This window comes from Vidua chalybeata, chromosome 4, assembly GCF_026979565.1.
Source record: "Vidua chalybeata isolate OUT-0048 chromosome 4, bVidCha1 merged haplotype, whole genome shotgun sequence".
Taxonomy (NCBI): domain Eukaryota; kingdom Metazoa; phylum Chordata; class Aves; order Passeriformes; family Viduidae; genus Vidua; species Vidua chalybeata.
This window is the reverse complement of record NC_071533.1, coordinates 1,932,526-1,950,141: the sequence shown is the minus strand read 5'-3', so window position 1 is coordinate 1,950,141 and position 17,616 is coordinate 1,932,526. Positions and strand designations below refer to the sequence as shown.

The window sequence follows — 17,616 nt, the reverse complement described above, 5'->3', positions numbered from 1 at the left end:
CTTAAAATTAGTGGTGCATGGAATTTATCTTCTGACTGTGTAATGGATTAATTAGCTGCTATGCTTTACTCACAATTCTTTTATCACAGAAAAAACCTTCTGCTTGAACAGAACTGGGAGAGGGTGAAGGTGCCCAGATCAGGACATGGGACTGGACATACCCTATTCCTGGGGCTGTGGCTGCTCCCTGTGGAGAGCCAAGGTTCCCTGGGGCTGGGCTGTGCTCAGGTGAAGCAGCAGGGCCAGCTGAAAGCTCATCAGGAGGGGTAGTTAAGAGCAGGTGTACTGGAGATCTGGCTCTGTGTCTGCCCTCCCAAGGGACCTGCTTGGGGGAGGATGTGCACCGAGGTGCTGCCGAGCAGATGGATGCCTTTCCTAGGAGATGTCCAAGCAAAGAGCAGTGAGCACACGCCTGAGGAGGGACCCCCATGCAGGCAGGAGACTAAAGCCTCCTTACAAAACATGCTTATTTCTGTTGAAGTCACTGCCATGTCAGAATGGCTTCTGTTCTGCTTTCTATTCCTTGTTTACTGCCCAAACAGGGAATATCTTAGCAGCTCACAACCCAAGACTCTCTGCCCATTACAAACTCAACTACTTCTCAAGTCTTCTACATAAGAAACCCCTACTTGTAGCTCTTTTGGATACTAGGAAAAGCCCTGGATACTGCAGTTGGTTTGCTAGACGGCAGTCAGTAACTACCCAGGAGATTTTCTTTAATACTCAGAATTACCAAAAGAATGCCCAAAGCAGTTACTCCTCACAAGGAACAGAGCCTATCTCTGAAGAACAGTGGCCTAAATTCTAAATAGAGAAAAAAAATCCGTGTCTGCAGGCAATTTTCACAGAATGGATAATCTATGGGCAGGAAAAGAAAAGGTAGTTAAGATTAATATCTTCAAACCCTGCTGCTCAAAGCTGCATCCTCATTTCTTTTAGATAACAAAATTCATGTCATCACAGTTTAAAAGGCACTGACCCATCCAGTACTTGGAAGGAAAACATCAGCATTTTTTTGATTCCTCTAAAAAGCCCATCCATAACTAAATATCCAAATAAACAACTCAAGAGCCTAAATTTAAGCTCCAAAAAATGTGACAGTGCTATTGATGCTAATTACACGAGTTACATGGAAGTTATCAATTTTGGGCGTGCTTGTGTCAGCCTCTGAAGAGCTGCTTTCCAACAAGATACGGATTTTGTAGCAAGTGCAATAAAGACTTTTTAGTAATAGCACCTGCTAAGAGGTATTTGAGTAAATTCCTAGGAAAAGATACTGTATTGGGACTATATTCTTTATAATATTCTGTAATGTTCCAGTTTGACATCAGTGCTGCCAGTGAAAACTTACCAAGGGATGTAAGGAGCAGGGAACCATCCCGGGACTGAAGATCTGCGGGATGTGAGCAGGAAGGACCCCTGAAAGCAAAATGAGGGCAAAACCTGCATTCTGGAAGGGTTATGCTAAAGTTTGGTCATACTAGCCAGCACCCACAGTGAGAAAGTGAAGCTCTCCTATGAAGTCTCCAGGTCTTATCCACGGAAATGAAAAGCAAACAACGTAAATATGTTTCAGAGCTCTTGCTTAGAGGGATGAAAGTGACACGAAAGCTTTGTTTTTTAACTCCCAGGAAGCTCTTAGCATTATGAATAAAACAATACAAACAAGCTCAGGATTAAAAAAGCCTTAGAAACTGAACCTCAAATGAGTACTGTGAGAAGCAGGTTACTCAGCTAAGTCAAAGCACTTCTCACTGTCCTAAAATGTGCTTTTCCACCATTCCTGCAGTAGCAGCCTCTCCAGCTGCCATTTTGATTTAATCCTGATCAAAATTAATGAATTACATTTTCTTTTATGAAGCATCCTTATGTTCTGGATTAGAAACATCAGAATTTGTGCTGTATTGATTTTCAACTTCATGTACTGCTGTCATTATCATGTGTTTGGTAAAAAAAAAAAAAAAAAAATCCTGCATTTGGATATTTACAAATGGCAGGAAAAGAAGAAAGGAGTTCTGAACAAATATAAAAGCAAGCACTGAAGGCAAATGGTGTGGTCACCTTCTATTTCCCTTCCACCTAAAGCATCTGAGTAACTAACCTAGCAAACAACAGAAGCTTTGGAAGCTTCCCAATTAACTCAAGCTTAGGTGTAAACCCGACCTTGCAAAAACACATCCCACACTGCTCCTGAAGCATGTCAAGAGCCAGATCCCAGTTTCAGAGGGCACTGTATGTACACAGCACACAACAGAAATAAATCTATTATTCTTACGCTGCATTCCTCATGGTTGTTAAAGGGGATTTTCTCCCACCGTGGCTGCTGAGATCCACGGAGGGAACTTCACTGTCTGAGCTTGTTAATTCTTGAAGAATCCTCTTCAGATTCTGCAGTGGTTTTTCCTTCAAAATGTCCAGCTTGGTAGGCTTCTGAAATAAAATGATTCAGTTAAAAAGTATTCACACAGGCACTCTGTTGTCAGTTCTTAGCTGAACTCATCCAAATGCATGTATTTTCTCCCCCTTGACTCTTGTTTTGTCCTTTTTAACCCCAGGAACTGCTGTACAGGGCACAGACACAGCGCTGAAGGGAGACACAGGAGCACCTGGGGGTGTTTGCCAGGCAGACTCATTCCATGTTTGCCATGCAAACTCTGCAGCAGCTGAGCTGTCTGCAGATACAAACCCCTTTACTGCCACAGCCATTGCGGACATCAAGGGCAATATTATTCTCATTTTACTGCTCAGGACTCGAGGCAGAGGCAGGCCTGGTTCAAAGAACCCTTTGTTTCAGTGAAAACTGGATTTTTCACTGCTGAGAACTGGATTTTTCAGCATTTCACACGTTCAAAGCTTCCACTGACCTTTGTTCCATCTGGGGATGGAAAAACTTTGCTAACCCACCTTCATTAAAAAAAAGGTCATTTTTAATGTGAACACACTGGTTTCAGCAGGGCTTATATAGGGAACAAATCCTCAGCTTCATAATGGGTCAAAGTGACACTGAGTCAGACCAAATCCTCCTTTTCCACATTCCAGTTAGGAAACCAGATTATCACCTGGCAGAGTCTGTCTCAAGTGTTGGAGCTGCTTCATTTTGTACAATAACTAATGATGGAGGAACCAAGAAGATTAAAGTAGACTTTGATTCAAGTGCTCCTGCAACCTGTTGGGTCTTCACTGTAGTACTAAATTAAAAATAAGTCCTTTTTCCTTCGTTATCTTCAGAAGTATAAATTGATTAACTCTGAGAAGAGATAATGGGAGTGCCTGATGCTGCAGGGATTTCACACAAGGAACTATCCTTTGTTCCTTGATGTAAATGCTTGCCACCACATCAGGAAGCAAACCAGAAAATATTCCTGGAAAATGCCTGCACTAACTTGTGGCCTCCTATAGGTTTTGAGGCTGAAACTAGTGAAAATACCTGAGACATACATCAAGTCACTTCTGGAGATTTACATAAAAAGAAAATAAAGAAAATAGCTAAATATTTTTTTTTTAATGAGAGGTTACAGTTGATGTTTTCTTTAGTGAAAAATCAGTGCAAAACAGAATTTGATTAAAACCCAAAGGTAGACATACAAAACCAAAAGGAAGAAAAATTATTTTGATAAAACTGATCAAAATCAATGAAAACCACCCTGGAGGAAGATTCAAATATCAAGCAGATAATTAAATGTATCAACAGCTATGCACAAATCTATTTTCACTGTCAGATGTGATTTACAGCAAAAAAAAAAAAAAGCAAAAACTGAACCATTTACCTTCAAACTTAATAGCTCATAAATGTTATTTGTGGCAGAGGTAAAATAAACTCTTAGCCCAATCTATAGGATTTTTTTACTTGTCCCATTGTTTTTTATACCAGAAACAAAATCTGAGAGAACACAGCTACAGGAATTATTTCACCTTTGGTGTTAGGAATTTGCTCTCGGATGCTCTGAGTGGATGCTCTCCCCTGAAGAAATTCCATGTTACTTTTGCTGTTTGGGACGTGCTGGTGCCTCATGCTGAGGCAGGCACTCACCTGAGGGGCAGAGCTGGGCAGGTACAGGGCATGTGGCCAGACAGCAGAGAGGAGATGGGACTGAGGCACAGCGTGCTGCAGCTTCCCTGAAGCAGAAGCTGAGGAGTAGCCTGGGCCCTGCAGCTCCTGGGGAAAAACAATACAAGTTCCCCACCTTGGTCATTCATCCTCTGAAGCACTTTTTTTGTTGCTTATGTAGAGTTGTATTTTGAATATAGCGCTTTGTTCCTCTTTCAAAGCCAGCAACTGGGGTGGGCCACTAAAATGAAGGATAATTTATTGTGATAAAACTGCTGCTCCCAAGGGACCATTTGTTTACAGCAGTAGCCTCACTGCAGCCTGAGTCCATGGTTAAAAATAAGGCAAAAGTAAAAAACATCCTCTAGCCACTTAAGTAGTAAAGATAGGGATCGGACTCCATCTAATATTTTGTTGTCCTTACTGTAAATAGCACTCCAAAACCCAATTATGGACATGTGCAGCACTGAGGAATTCCACATAGAAAAGGGTTTCAGAAAGAGACTTCTGAGAGCTGTTTGCACCAAAGAGGGTTAAACCTAAAGACAAGCCCCAAAGGAAAAGAACCAGAGTCTAGGCTCACACTTTCCAGGAAGGCACTCACTCTCACATCCAAGGTGTGCTGCAGCCTGCAGCGTATGGCTTCCTGCTCCTGGCACTGGATGATGCACTGGCACTCTGCAAACTGCAGGGATGCCTGCAACAGAGCACAGAAGGGGTACAAATGAGCTGTGCTAAGTTTCTGGGTATTACACTCTTTGCTGTTCTCTCTCTGACAAAGAAACAGGGTGCACCCAGGGATGCTGTATATATCTCCTGCTATCAGAACTGAAATACTGCAGGATGCCTTTGCTGACAGGCTCACAGAAGCAACTGCTTATGTCAAGCCTGGTAGCCATGACATGCACACCAGAACGTCCCAGAAGGGGACAGTATCCTTCCAGGGCCAGTCCCACACCTACTGAACACCTCTGGGATTAGAAAACTCAGCTGTGCTAATGAGGCAAAACTACACTTAGGGGTTTGGAAAGGGATGGCTGAGGACTTGGCTGACCCGCCTTTGTTAAGTTGCTCCTTCTCCTTTTCCTCCTTCAAAAATTTACTCTGAAGAGGGGCATAAATAACCATGCCCCACAAGAAAGGTAAGCTTCCAGTGAAAAGCATTTAAATAAATGCTACACTTGGGAGGAGGAATCACAATTCTTTTGTCATTTTTTTTAAAGGGATTTGAGAATGACACCTTGCATAGCAATTGACATCAGAGAAAGTTAGAATCCTGAAAGGACTCTTCCTTCTGGAAGAGCAGCAGCCTACCTGCAGGGCACCTGGGATTTCTGTGCCAGTCAGACCAGACCTAACCTTAGGGGTCAGGTATGCCAGCAACAGAAACCTCACCTAAAAATGTAACAGGCAAATGAAACAACACCATGCTCTGTAAAAATTGCCTCATATGGAACAGCAGAGAAAGAAGCTGTGCCCAGAGTCAGTGGAAGGTTCTACAGCCCACACGACACATTTACTTTCAATTCCCTGTAGTTTAGATTTCCCTGAGCTAATAAGGAGTAAAGCAAGAAAACTCTTAATGAAAATAGAAGCCTTTTACTATTAAAAAAAAAAAATCTCCTGGTGAGGATCTTAAAGTACATGTGAAAAGAATGTATTAAATCCAACCCTTCTCTTCCCAGGTGACTGTAGAGGAATACATCCAGGAATCTCCCTGAACTGAGAGTTTCCTTACACTACCTTATCAAAACTACCCATCTTGGGTAGTTTTTCTTTCAGCTGTTTGTCTTGTGATCTTAGGATCTCCAGGTCCCCAGCAATCCTGATATTTTCTGCTCTAATACAGCTCAGTTTCTGACTTAGTTTACTATTTTCTTCTCTGAGGTAATGCTTCTCCTGAATTTAAAATGGGGACATAGTATGAGTCAAAAATTTATAAATTATAGACATTTATCTTCTGTAGATTTTATTCTTATCTTCGAAATATCTGAACTAATCCTTTGAGAAGCTTAGATACTGCATCTTGCACAAAGATGATGCCCTGTAACATGAAGAAAGGCCTTACAAGAAAAAGTGCAAATGGACTGCCCTCAATGAAACAAAATCTTCCAATTTTGATCCATTTTGAAACTGGAATTTTAAGCTTCAGGATCCACAGGATGCCAAGCCAGTGAAGAAATGAGACAGCTTACAGTGGACAGATATAAATGATCATTCATTGAACTACAGCTCTTGGCAACTGAGCGATTTCTCACAGAAAGTAGAAAAGGACTCACAGTGATAGATAGACCCTGACACACAGGGTTTACATCCAGAACTGCCTCAGAATCCAGAGGGGAAGCACCAAGGACCAGGGTCAGAAGGATACAGAATGCCTAAGTTGACATTTTTAGGAAGAACTGATATGTAAGAGCCTGATTCTCATTGCAACTACTCTCATTCTTCCAAGAACAAATATAAATTAACACCTGTCTCTGTGCAGAAGGCTGATTTCCATGGACACTGAGCAAAACTATTTTTGGTCCTTTACAGGCTGACTGTGCTTTTGCCCATGCATTTCTCCCAAGACAAACCTCTCTAAATGCAGTGAAATACTTTTAAAAGGAGTTTTTGTGACCTTAGCTACGTTTGCCATTGCCTCTTCCAAGAATTTCATCTTGCTCTGTAGTGCATCTATCTGTCCTCTCTTGCCTGTGATCTGCTTCTGCATTCTTGCTGCAGCTTCCAGAGCTGGAAAACAGAAGGTTAATTCTCAGTGAACAATGAGGATTTGGATGGCAATGCTTACAAATATTCTCCGGTTGATAAGACAAATGTGTGTGATATTTGGGAAGTTCAATCCAGTTACCATTGCCATCAGGTCCCTCTGTAGTCTTTAGAGCAGTCCTGGCCTGTTTCAGTTCAGCTTGGGCTGACTTCAACTGCATTTTCAGTCTGTTTGCAGTATTTTCCATTTCCTTTACTTCACCCTGATAATTCCTCTTCAAATCTTCAAATGCCTCTGGTGAGAGCAAGTAAAGATTGAAATTAGAATGACCAAAAAAAAAAAAATCATTTTTCTAGACTAAGATTACTGATCTGCTGCTAGCTTGTGATAAAGGCAGTGCTCCCAAGGGGTGTGCAGAGAGCAAAGCATGTCACCAGCAGCACCCAGTCAAGCTCCTGTGCAGATTAACCTGGGAACATCCTTGAACTTTAATGGTTACTTTGGATCCAGTTCCTGCTTTGTCTAAATTTTAAATAATATATTCATATCTATATATTTCAGAAGTATTTTTATTTTTATAATTTTATACATCTGTATATATTTTAATACTATATCTTGATGGGGTTTCCCACACACCAGTCCTGAAAATGTGGAAGTATCGAATTGTAGCAAATTTGCCACAAAACAAAGTTTCACTATAATTTGGCTATAAATGGTCAATGGGATCCAGTCCTACTCTTACATGCTGCTCTGGGAAAAAAGGGTCAGGCTGCTATTCTGTGATTTACTAGATCAGCTTTTTTCATCTCCTGACTCACACAGTTTTAAATATTTTTGCTCATAGTGAGATGGGCCATTAAGATTGTGTTCCCCCTCTTCAGTGCCAGAATCCCACATAGCTCCCTGGAAGAATCTGACCATCCTGAGCTGGCAGGAACCTCATGCTGTACCAGCAGCCATATTTGGATTTGGCCAGCAGGCTGCTCTTTTATTTTTAACATGAGCCCAAATTAGCAGCTGTGGGAGCTGAGCTGAGGCACCCTACCTGCAAGGCCAGCTAGCTGCCTCAGGCCAGCCTGGAGTTCCTGCAGGAGCTCATCTTTTTCCAGTTTTGCATCATTCAGTGCCTGGAGCCTCTCGGTGCATGTGCTAACCAGCTGAACCTTTTCCAGCTCGCTCAGCCTGGCCTCCATTTCACGTATCCTGGCTTCTTTCTCATCCTTTGCACTCTGCTTACATAAAAAACAATTATATGTAATATACATAATTATATAAAATAACCACAAAGATGCGTGGATACCACTACTTAAAATCCCAGTTTGGGGCAAGAAAGAAAATAAGAGTGAAACAGACCAACTATTTGTGTGAAAATTGCTAATCCAGGCAAAAAGGGTACAGCAGAATTGGATCTGATGGCTTTAAAGAATAATTAACCTTACCAAGTGTACCTTATGAAGATGATTGGCATTCTCTTACAGCAGCCCCCCCCGCCATGTGCACTCAAATGCCTTCTCACCAAAGAGAATGAAATTCCATCTGGAGTGATTTTTCTTCTGAAGATGCTGACCTGCATGAGACTACAACATCCTGTATTTCATGTCTGAGAAATAACCAGTGTCCTCAGTTTGGAATTCTGAGTGCTGCCTGTCTGCTGCTTCTCACTAACACTTTGTATTTCTGGTTCTGCTTCAGCATGGAAACTCATCTCACTGAGGTCATTCCAGCCTTTTGGCAGCTGCTTTTCAGCAGAGATTTATTCATTGGTAGTGGTAATGTTATAATATTATCCTCCTCTGCCCACTAACTGAGTGCTGTTAGAATTCCAGGGGCATTGCCCTGACCTTCTTCAAAACCACAGTATCAGCACACTAAAGCAGAGATTTAAAACTATCAAACATTAACTGTCATAAAGCGACACAAATACAGCATTGTTTGCACACCTTAAGCTCTTCTGCTTTGAGTTTCCAGCCATTTATTTCTTTTTTCAGCTGGAATTTCTCCACTTCCATTGCTCCAGCAGTTCGGCCGTGCTGGCCCATGATCTGGGTCATGTTATCAATTTGCTTTTGGGAGATCTCCACCATCCTTTCCTTCTCCAATACGCACAGTTTCAGCGCCTTGAGCTCCGACTGCACCTTGTGTAAGCAGCCCTCTTCACTCCTCGCGTGCTGGAGCTCCTGCATCCTGCTGCCAAGGTAGCTCGCTGATTTCCTGCCTGCTAGCCCCAAGGACTCTTTCCTTCTCCTGCAGACAAGCCACCAGATCTGAGCCTGTTTGCTCAGCAGCCTCCAAATCCCTCTGTTTGGCTGCCAGACACTCCATGACTTTACGCAGTGCTTCCTTGGTCATCTCCAGCTGCACAGTCAGAGAGGAGATTCTTCCAATGCTTTCATTTTTTCCCTCAATTGCAGCCATCTGAAGAATAACAATACCATCAACGAAGAGATCTGTTAATTTCTACCTTTTGAATGTCCTGGCACACCTCTGTTTTTGTGTAGTACACCCCAGCTGTACAGAAAAATTAGGTCAGGATGCTCTGGCTCTTCTCTCCCTCCATTTTAATAACTGAATGGAATATAGGTTTTTTAAACACAGGAAATGAAAAATGTTAAACTGATGTAAAAAAAAAAAGAATCAACTGGCAATGTTAATACAAAATTCAGAGCACTTAAGGCTAAAGAACTTTAAGTGATAAAACTTGACTGGCTGCTCTCTGAAGATGGGGAAGAAACAATCACATGAATAATTTATTACTGATTTAATTCCTGCAAGCAGCAATATGCACCATTTGAACCACAAGCAACTGTGATTCAGAAACTGGTAACAGTGCAAAGTACAAACAGAAGAAAAGAGTGAAGTTCCTGGTGGGAGAATTTTCAACAAAAAATAATGGATTGAGAAAATGAATGATGTGTGAGTTAGCTCAAGCCTATGGCTTGGTAGAAAATAAAGGAATCAACTGGATCTTTATTCCTAATGCAAAGAAGGTTACCTAATTACAGCTCATTTTTGAGGGGTTGAAGTTTGGAAAAAAGGGGAATGTAAAGGGTGTAAAGGCAGTGTCTACTCTATCAGAAGGAATTGTGACACAGCATTCACTGGTTCATAAACACAACTTCATTACGTTTTCATTTAATACTGCATGAAGTAAAACATTATGAAGGCCTTGAACTCACTAACCACTCTTACAGATGTGCTCAAAGCTGAAAAGAACACAATCAACAATTTGTTTGGTAGATCTGGCAGCATTAAACTTCCTGGAAATTTACAAAATCTCATTTTGGAGGTTTAGAGTCAAAACCACCAACCTGACACTCCATTTGTCTGCGACACTCCATCCTCTTTTCCTTCAGTGCCTTTTCCATGCTCTGCAGCTGCATGTTTCTGTTGTCCAGCTGCCTCCTGAGCTGCTCCATGGTGATGCTGTTCTGATGGTGTTCTGATTCCAAAATTGCTTGTTTCGCTCTTTTTCTAGGCTTAGCTCTGTCTCTTTTTGTGGAGTTTGGTCTATGAGAAATTAAAGTCATCTCTCTCCTAAAGAAATTCAGGATTTTTTTGTTCTCTTAATGATAATTTAAAATGTAAATAATATTAAAAACACTAACACATACATTTCAGAGCTACTCATTTCAACACTATGAATTTAAAGTGTGGCCCAAGGGAGAATAACCAATGGATATTTCTGCTGTTGTTTACTGCTCAAATATTGGATAAGCCTTGCAAGGATCCTTAACAGAGGGATCCATCAACCTGTGAGGTTAAAGTGGAGGTAGCTTAGCATCTTTATATGATTTGCATAGGTTTCTGTGGCTTTGAATTTTTGACAAAGTTAAGCCTTAATTCTGAACGTCCCTCATCACTATTGGCAAAGGCCCCTGGGCCTTTCACAGCTAATTCAAGTTTCTAGTTATAAGTAATCCTCAAAGTTAATTAAAAGGGGAAACAAGCAAGGTGCAAATCTGAACACCAGAAGTAAGGAGAGACTTTTAGAAAGCAAGCTTTTTCAATACTATCACTTGTTTTTACCAACAGTTGATGAATCTGGTCATTTGGATTTCCAGGTTCCTGGCTATGTTGTGCCTGGTCTGTCTGAGCTGTCTCAGAATGAGCTAGGTGCAACTGCTTCTCAAGGTCTTGGACGTACAAAAAAGGCAAATACTCATGAAGAATTATCTTAAAGCATTCTAGTTAAACAGTACATTTGATTTCTTCTGGTTTTCTTCCAGGTCCTACAAAAAAAAAAAAAAAAAAAAAAAAAAATCCTTTTTTCACCAAGGACTATTCATTCACCGTGGCTACATTGAGAAATCTCCAGGCACACACGCTTTGTACCAAGCAGTGTGCACTTTCTCTGAAAGGAGGCAACTTCTGCCAGTGTATGAGATGATGGACCAGTCTACAAGGCTATTTAATAAAGATACTCTAATGTGCCACGTTTAAGATAATGTAATTTATCCTTATGTCCAGACAGTTTTTCTGAAGCAATCCCTCATCAAGAGACTTCCCTCCTGTCTCTGGAACATTTCAGATCCCCACACACTCGATTTCACTGGCACCAGTGAAACGGTGCTAAAAGGCAAATCCATACACACCTTGTTTTCATAGATCCTCTTCACTTCTCCCAGCTGGGAGCAGAGCTGACAAACTGTGGATTCCCTGTGACAGACTTGATGTGGATGCACCAAATTTGGGATTCTTGCTTGTTCTCTATGGGAAGTTTGAGGTGGGAAAATTAGAAACGGTAAGAACCATCAAAGGAGAAGCAGCCCCAGCCTCCTCATTCTCACCCTGCCTAACGCATGGATGTTTTCTCTCTCCTCTATTGCATGGTTTTGTGGAGTTTCTGTTTTTATCCCTTTTCTCTTCATTTCACAGTCTGTGCAACCAGTGCTTCACTTAAACAAAAGCACTGAGAAACCAAAAGAATAGGACAGAGAGTGGAGTGTAGGAGCAGCATAAGATTTCTCTCAAATTAAGGTTACTCTTAACATTTCCTACACTATAATCAAAGCCCAGACTTAACGACCTGTCTCCACCTGGCTTTGGATGCTACTTGCAAGCTGCAGGCACTGCCAGCATTACGAGGCAGTGCTGCCACCTCGTGCTCAGGGTCATTTCTTAGCTGATCAATCCTCCTCCCAAAAGAAAACACTGGCTATTATTTCATCTTGGCAAAAAGTAACTTCTTTCAATTGTCAGAAATGTAGGAATTTGGATGCTGTGTTATTAAGTATCAAGCTATGGATAATTCCACTTTGGAGGGGTTACTATGTAACTCAAGTGGATGGCGGGACAAAAATTAGGACCTCTCAAACGAGAAAGGACAAAACTCTTAGTGAAAGCAGCAAGAAAAAGCTAATTTAACTACCAAAATTAGTTAGTCTTTTCTTTTAATGGTGGAACTGACGTCCCAACAAATTCCACGTGTCCGCTTGAGCGACATGTAGAAAAGTAAGGTGCAGAGATTGCTCCAAAATAGAATTTTTGTGGCAGTAACTAAACCAGGAGATGAACAGCGTGAAAGGAAAAAGCAGCACAAAGTCATGAGCAAATAAACATCTTTTATTGGAGTGATTATTGAAGTCCTCAAAAACATTGCTTGCTACCCCCTAGCAATAATCCCCCAATGGATTATTTGCTCCATTCTTGAGGGTGTGGTGTCAGTTTGACTCATCAGTCTGAGTCAATCAGTAAATCAAATCTCAGTTTGCCATCAATTTTCAAATTCATTTATGACCCTTCTGGGGGAGAAACTTTGAAATATTAGATATAGAACTGTGTATAAAAATCACTAAAATCAAGCTCTACCTTCTGAGGGAAAAAAATAATGACACATAGCAGGGACAGGAATTTTCTGCAAACAAATCCTCTGTACTACCTTAATTCCTGGATATTCATGTTCATTGGAACAGCACCTGTGAAGAAAAAGATGTGCATTTACTTTTTAATCTATTAAGAATCAACTTCAACAAAATTAATTCTGCCCATCTAAGTTTAAAAATGCAGGAGGAATTAAAGTTATTTAAGGGGAGCTAAGTTTCCCTCAGTTTCCAAATCTTCTGGTTTGTTTTGCCAGGACGAGCCCAGATGCAGGCAGAAAAAGAAGAGGAAAATAAGAAAAAGAAAAAAGAGGAGGAAAGAGACAGAAAGGGAGAAGGAAATGAGAGGAATCTGTTAGTGGCAGTTTTAAATCAGGTGGTATTGACAGGTTTCTTGTTCAGTTTATTTGGAATTTCCTCTGTGACTCGTCCTCTGGAGCACAGGTGACCACACCGCGGGCCAAGCGGCAGCCCCAGCAGCACCTGCCATACCTGGCTAACTTAACACCTCCAGCAAAACCCCTCTACCTGACACAGCCACCCCGGGGATGCTTCCTGTGGGCACACCGAGGAGAAAATCGGAGCCCTTGGTTCCAGAGTCCGACCCTGAGGGGCCAGAAACGCGAAGGGAGGAGAAAAACCCCCCAGCCGCGCCATGGCAGGCACGGGAGCCCCGAGGCCCCGCCAGGAGCCGCCTCCCCTCAGGCGGGCCGGGCCCCGTCGCTTTCCCGCCTCCCGCCCGTGAGGGACGCCCGGGCAGCTCCGTCCCCTCAGCGCTGCGGGGACACCGCGCTGCCGGGGCTCCCAGCTCCGCGGGGCGCTGCTGCCGACCCAGCCCGCCCTGGGGAGAGCCGCCAAGCTCCTCCCGCCTGCTCCCCCGCGGGAAGGGGCCATCCCGAGCCGCCGGCTGATTCTGGAAGGGTGACCCGCTGGCACCAGCCGGGAATTGCGGCGCCGGGCCCCTCAGCCCCAACATGGCCGCTGCCCCCTCACGGCGTGGGCACCATTTTGTGGTCGGGGGTGGGGGGGTCCCAGGTGGTTTCGCGATGCTGGTGCTTGAGGCTGGAGACAAAAATCCTCTCACGGGGATAGGGAAGGGCCTGGATTATTTTCCATATGATATTTGGCCAGTAAGGTGGGACGTTTTGGAGGGGTGACCGTGAGCTGATTGAAGGCAGAAGTCGGGTGAGGGGACTTTCTCCCGCCAAGAAGTCCAGAGGGTCAAAAGCCAAAGATTCAAAGGCATCTTGCCCTAAATCCAGTTCAGTAATAAAAACTGGAATATTTTTGTTTTTACACTAATCTCGGCAGAGAGGACAAGTCTGTGTTCCCTGGTATTTTCAAGGTGAGGGAGAGGGTGTGGTGTCAAGAGGTGGTTACTTCAGCAAAGGAAATTATATGTCTGACTGTGCCATTTTGGATGTCGAGTTCAGGAATGAACACACAGGTGTCCATAGCCTGTCCCTTGTTTCAGATTATTCAAAAGACCACCTTAATACAAGTTTCCAGGAACAGTGTATGAATTGGGCCCAAAACAGAATCCTGAGCTGGAGAGATTAAGTCTGAGAAAACTCAAGAGACAGACAGGTATGTTAATTTATTTAAATATCTGACTAAGAACTAAAACACATAACCATTCCTCAAGGGTACCACATAATTTTCATTTACAAGAGAAAAAACCATCCACCTGGTGCTGAGAGACAGACAAAAGGAGAAAAGTGGTTTTACGTGAACTACTACAGAAAAGTAAGAATTAACCAGCTGAAAACAGACCTCAGCTCTCCATTCTCCTTGCTGCACTGCAATCCCAAGTGGAAAACAGCTCGAGGAAAGGACTTCTATCACACCACCCAGAAGAGGCAGCAACAGAAAGATTTTTCTTACCTACAGGGATAAGAGATAAATGAGTGTTTAGGTAAATACAATACCCTACAATATCCTGAAGGTCTACGATATCCTCAAACGGTATTTTAATCCCCCAATAGTCCCAGGTGTTAACAAAGCATGAAAACTCACCTGGGAGGGGGCCAGCACCTGCCTCTGGCAGGCAGCGCTGGGCTTTGTTTCTCTGGGATTTGGGATGGAACACACTGAAGTTCTGCTCCTCACTGTAGGGCGGGGAAAGAAGGGAGGAACTCATCACTCCGCATTCGCTCCTGATTTTTCCGTGCTGCGGGCTGCCAATCCAACTTCCCAAGCCCCGCCGGGAGCCACCTGCTCCTTACCCCACCCTTCTGCTCCCTCCTGGCCTTGGGAACAAGCTCCTCATGTGCATGAAGGAGAGCCAATAAACGCCGTACGCAGGATTTATCCCCCAAGTGTCATTCAAAGTCTGGCTTCAGCGGGAAGCTTGATATCTTTCCCATATCTTTTCCCTGCCGGGATCCTGGCAAGGTGCTTTTTTTTTTGCAGAGCGCCACCTGTCTTGACTGCAGGTGCCTTTTTTTATCCCCTGTTTCCTGGGAGTCCAGGTCTGGAGCCCCCAGCAGCCCCTGTCATTCTTGAAACAGAATAACTCTTTTAGGATCAAATTGCTGTGCAACTTTCCTCCTGTTTGGGAGTGCCTCTGAAAAGGTATCAAGATGAAAATATCAACTGCTTGTTTTTAAAATAATCCATTCCTCCTAGAGGGGGTAGAGCTTCAGAGGAGGGGATTGGAGTGATTTATGCCAGCAGAGACTACTCACATACCTGGGCCATACCCACCAGCCACTTCAGAGTTGGTTAAAGGTTCTAACAGTGGCATGAATTGTTTAATCATCATCTTAATTTGGGCTGGGAACGTTGTATGGTTGTGATGACTCTTTTGTGATACCTGGTTCCTGACTGGAACTCTGTTTTCAGCAGAGTGGTGACATCAGATAGATGGGAATTCAGATGCAGGGGGAAAACCTACAGGTCTGAGTTCAAACGCCCTGGGTTCACATCCTTGGGTTGTGGCAGCGCTCGTGCTCCCCTTAGAGGGACAGGTCCCTTCCCCTCGTGCTCCCCTTAGAGGGACAGGTCCCTTCCCCTCCTTGGCTCGTTGCTTTTCAGTTTGCTTTGAGGAGCTGAGCGACCCACAGCAGCCCTGTGCCGGAGGCAATGTTAATGGAGAATCTCTTTCCTGTTCTCCAAAGAAAGTTCTTTCCTTTCAGACTTCAAAGACAAGTGCCTTTTCCAACACCAGAAGGATGTGGATTCACTGATTTCACAGGTTACTTCTGTTTCTCAGCTTTGTTCTTTCCTTTCACTCCCAGATCTCAGTTTTCCCCTTTCTCTGTCTGATTTTTCACATTTTTACCTCAGGCCTATCCAGACAAACAAGCTTATTCTGTGGTTTGGAACGAAGATGAGCTCAAATCCAACTGGGAATCTGAGTGGAGGTTCCCTGTGTAGCCCTAGGAATTTTTCTCTGGAAGCACCTTTTGAATGTTAGTTGATGATTGCAATCCCTTTGATGCCATGCAGAGTCTCAACATGTTTTCCCTCCTGTTATTTCCTCTTTTAGATGCCAGACTGACATTTTCCAGAGCTGAGGAGATGGATACTTTACAGTCAGCCTCAGCTGATTGTAGGTAAGTACAGGAAAGCCATATTTTTGATTCATTTGTTCCTGATTTCTTTTTAAAAATAAACGTCCAGGGGAATTGCTACCCCACGAGGGAATGATTCATTCCTGAAGGGGTCCTGGGCTGATCCAGGAGAGCTGTGTCTTTTGACACTTGTGTTTTGTTCCATCCTACTGCAGATTTAGGTGAATGGCTTCAGGACTCCCAGGGAGAGGAAGAAGCTGGGCCCACTGGTGCCTGAAGGATTGTCCATTATTTGAAATTCCTCACACTCCTCAGCTTACACAGAGCCCTGCCTGGAAGGAAAAGAGAAGTTCTTCAGTGATGAAACCAGGGACCAAGGGAAAAGGAGCACTTCTTTTTCAGCCTTTTCATGCTTCCTCTATGGCCATCAGCAAGTCACCCGTTGGGTCTCTGTGAAAGGTAGGAAGGTCCACGTTATTTCACAAAACTTCTCTTTAGAGACGAATTGTGAATCTTCTTCCTCTCAACTTACAGGATAGAAGTCAGCAGCAGGTAGATTTAAACTAAGCCTAGTGTTTAGTTCTCCTGCCAAAAGTAACAACTGTGTACAAAATGAGCTGAATTTCCTGTCTTTGATCAGATCAGGCGCTCTGAATGCTTAGGACAGATCCTGCTTCATTTTTGAAAGGGAAAAGCGTAGTAAATGCCTATTAACTACGGAAATGTTGGCATATAAGTCGATCAGCTTGAACTGTGACAGTTTCTGGCTTCAGCAGAGGGGGGCAGTGTTGCTCTGAGGAACTTCATTTGAGAAAAAAACTTGGAATATTTGAAGGAATTTAGGAAAAGACAGAGCAGTTGCCAGCTGCCTTGATTGATGATAAATACAGGGTTTGATTGGGACCTCTGAAAAGTGAAATCAGAGGTAATTCTTCCTGCTTTAGCAATGCAGTGCTCAATGAGGGTAAGGGTTCTAACATGACTGTTCCAAATTTATTTTCCCCTTACGCCACAACTGTGAAAAACTTCAAATATATTGTTCTGTGTGGAAAGCACTTTTCTGAGCCCAGGTTCTTTTGGTTGCATCCCATCAAGGGGTATGTCAGCTCTGTCCTGAAAGGAACCCCTGTGTGGAATAAGAGCCCGCTGAGGAAGTAGTGCAGTATTTGGCAAGCCCTTTTTGGGTGATTGATCAAACCTCTTTCCTTAGCTGGTTGTGAGTCTCTGACACATAGAAGTACCTGGATGTGACCTTTTGAGATCTGGATTAACAGGATGAAAAAATACCAAATCCAGAGGTGGTAAGAGGAGAAAATCCTGTGCTTGCAATGGTGACAATTCTGATGGAGCTTTTGGCAAAAATGATGTTGGATTCAGCACCTGAATTGAACCACAGTGCTGGAGGAGAAGTACAACTGTCTCTCAGAAATATGTTGATAACTTTTAATCATCAGATGCAGTAAGAAATAGAGCTCCCACTGGAAATCTGGTGTCCGCAGACAGGTGTGGTGACAAACGTTTTGT

General features: G+C 43.2%; 2 protein-coding genes across 2 annotated transcripts in view; one reads left to right on the top strand and one right to left on the bottom strand.

Annotated features, from left to right (window-relative positions):
• The window catches only part of CCDC158 (coiled-coil domain containing 158), a 30,902-nt gene extending 16,744 nt beyond the window's left edge, over window positions 1–14,158 (bottom strand). Inside the window, 19 exon segments of the mRNA XM_053940474.1 lie at window positions 74–113; window positions 162–375; window positions 1,352–1,419; window positions 2,276–2,430; window positions 4,031–4,156; window positions 4,653–4,745; window positions 5,792–5,947; window positions 6,669–6,781; window positions 6,900–7,052; window positions 7,804–7,987; window positions 8,699–8,954; window positions 8,956–9,173; window positions 10,067–10,189; window positions 10,192–10,253; window positions 10,772–10,891; window positions 11,105–11,109; window positions 11,349–11,465; window positions 12,637–12,673; window positions 13,106–14,158. Of these exon segments, the coding sequence (XP_053796449.1) occupies window positions 74–113; window positions 162–375; window positions 1,352–1,419; window positions 2,276–2,430; window positions 4,031–4,156; window positions 4,653–4,745; window positions 5,792–5,947; window positions 6,669–6,781; window positions 6,900–7,052; window positions 7,804–7,987; window positions 8,699–8,954; window positions 8,956–9,173; window positions 10,067–10,189; window positions 10,192–10,253; window positions 10,772–10,891; window positions 11,105–11,109; window positions 11,349–11,465; window positions 12,637–12,673; window positions 13,106–13,553 (2,688 nt within the window). The 5' untranslated portion in view covers window positions 13,554–14,158.
• Window positions 14,159–16,399: 2,241 nt separating this feature from the next.
• SHROOM3 (shroom family member 3) overlaps window positions 16,400–17,616 on the top strand; it is a 115,591-nt gene continuing 114,374 nt past the window's right edge. Inside the window, exon 1 of the mRNA XM_053940237.1 lies at window positions 16,400–16,551. The gene's annotated coding sequence lies outside the window, so the exon portion shown is untranslated. The remainder of the gene's footprint in view (window positions 16,552–17,616) is intronic.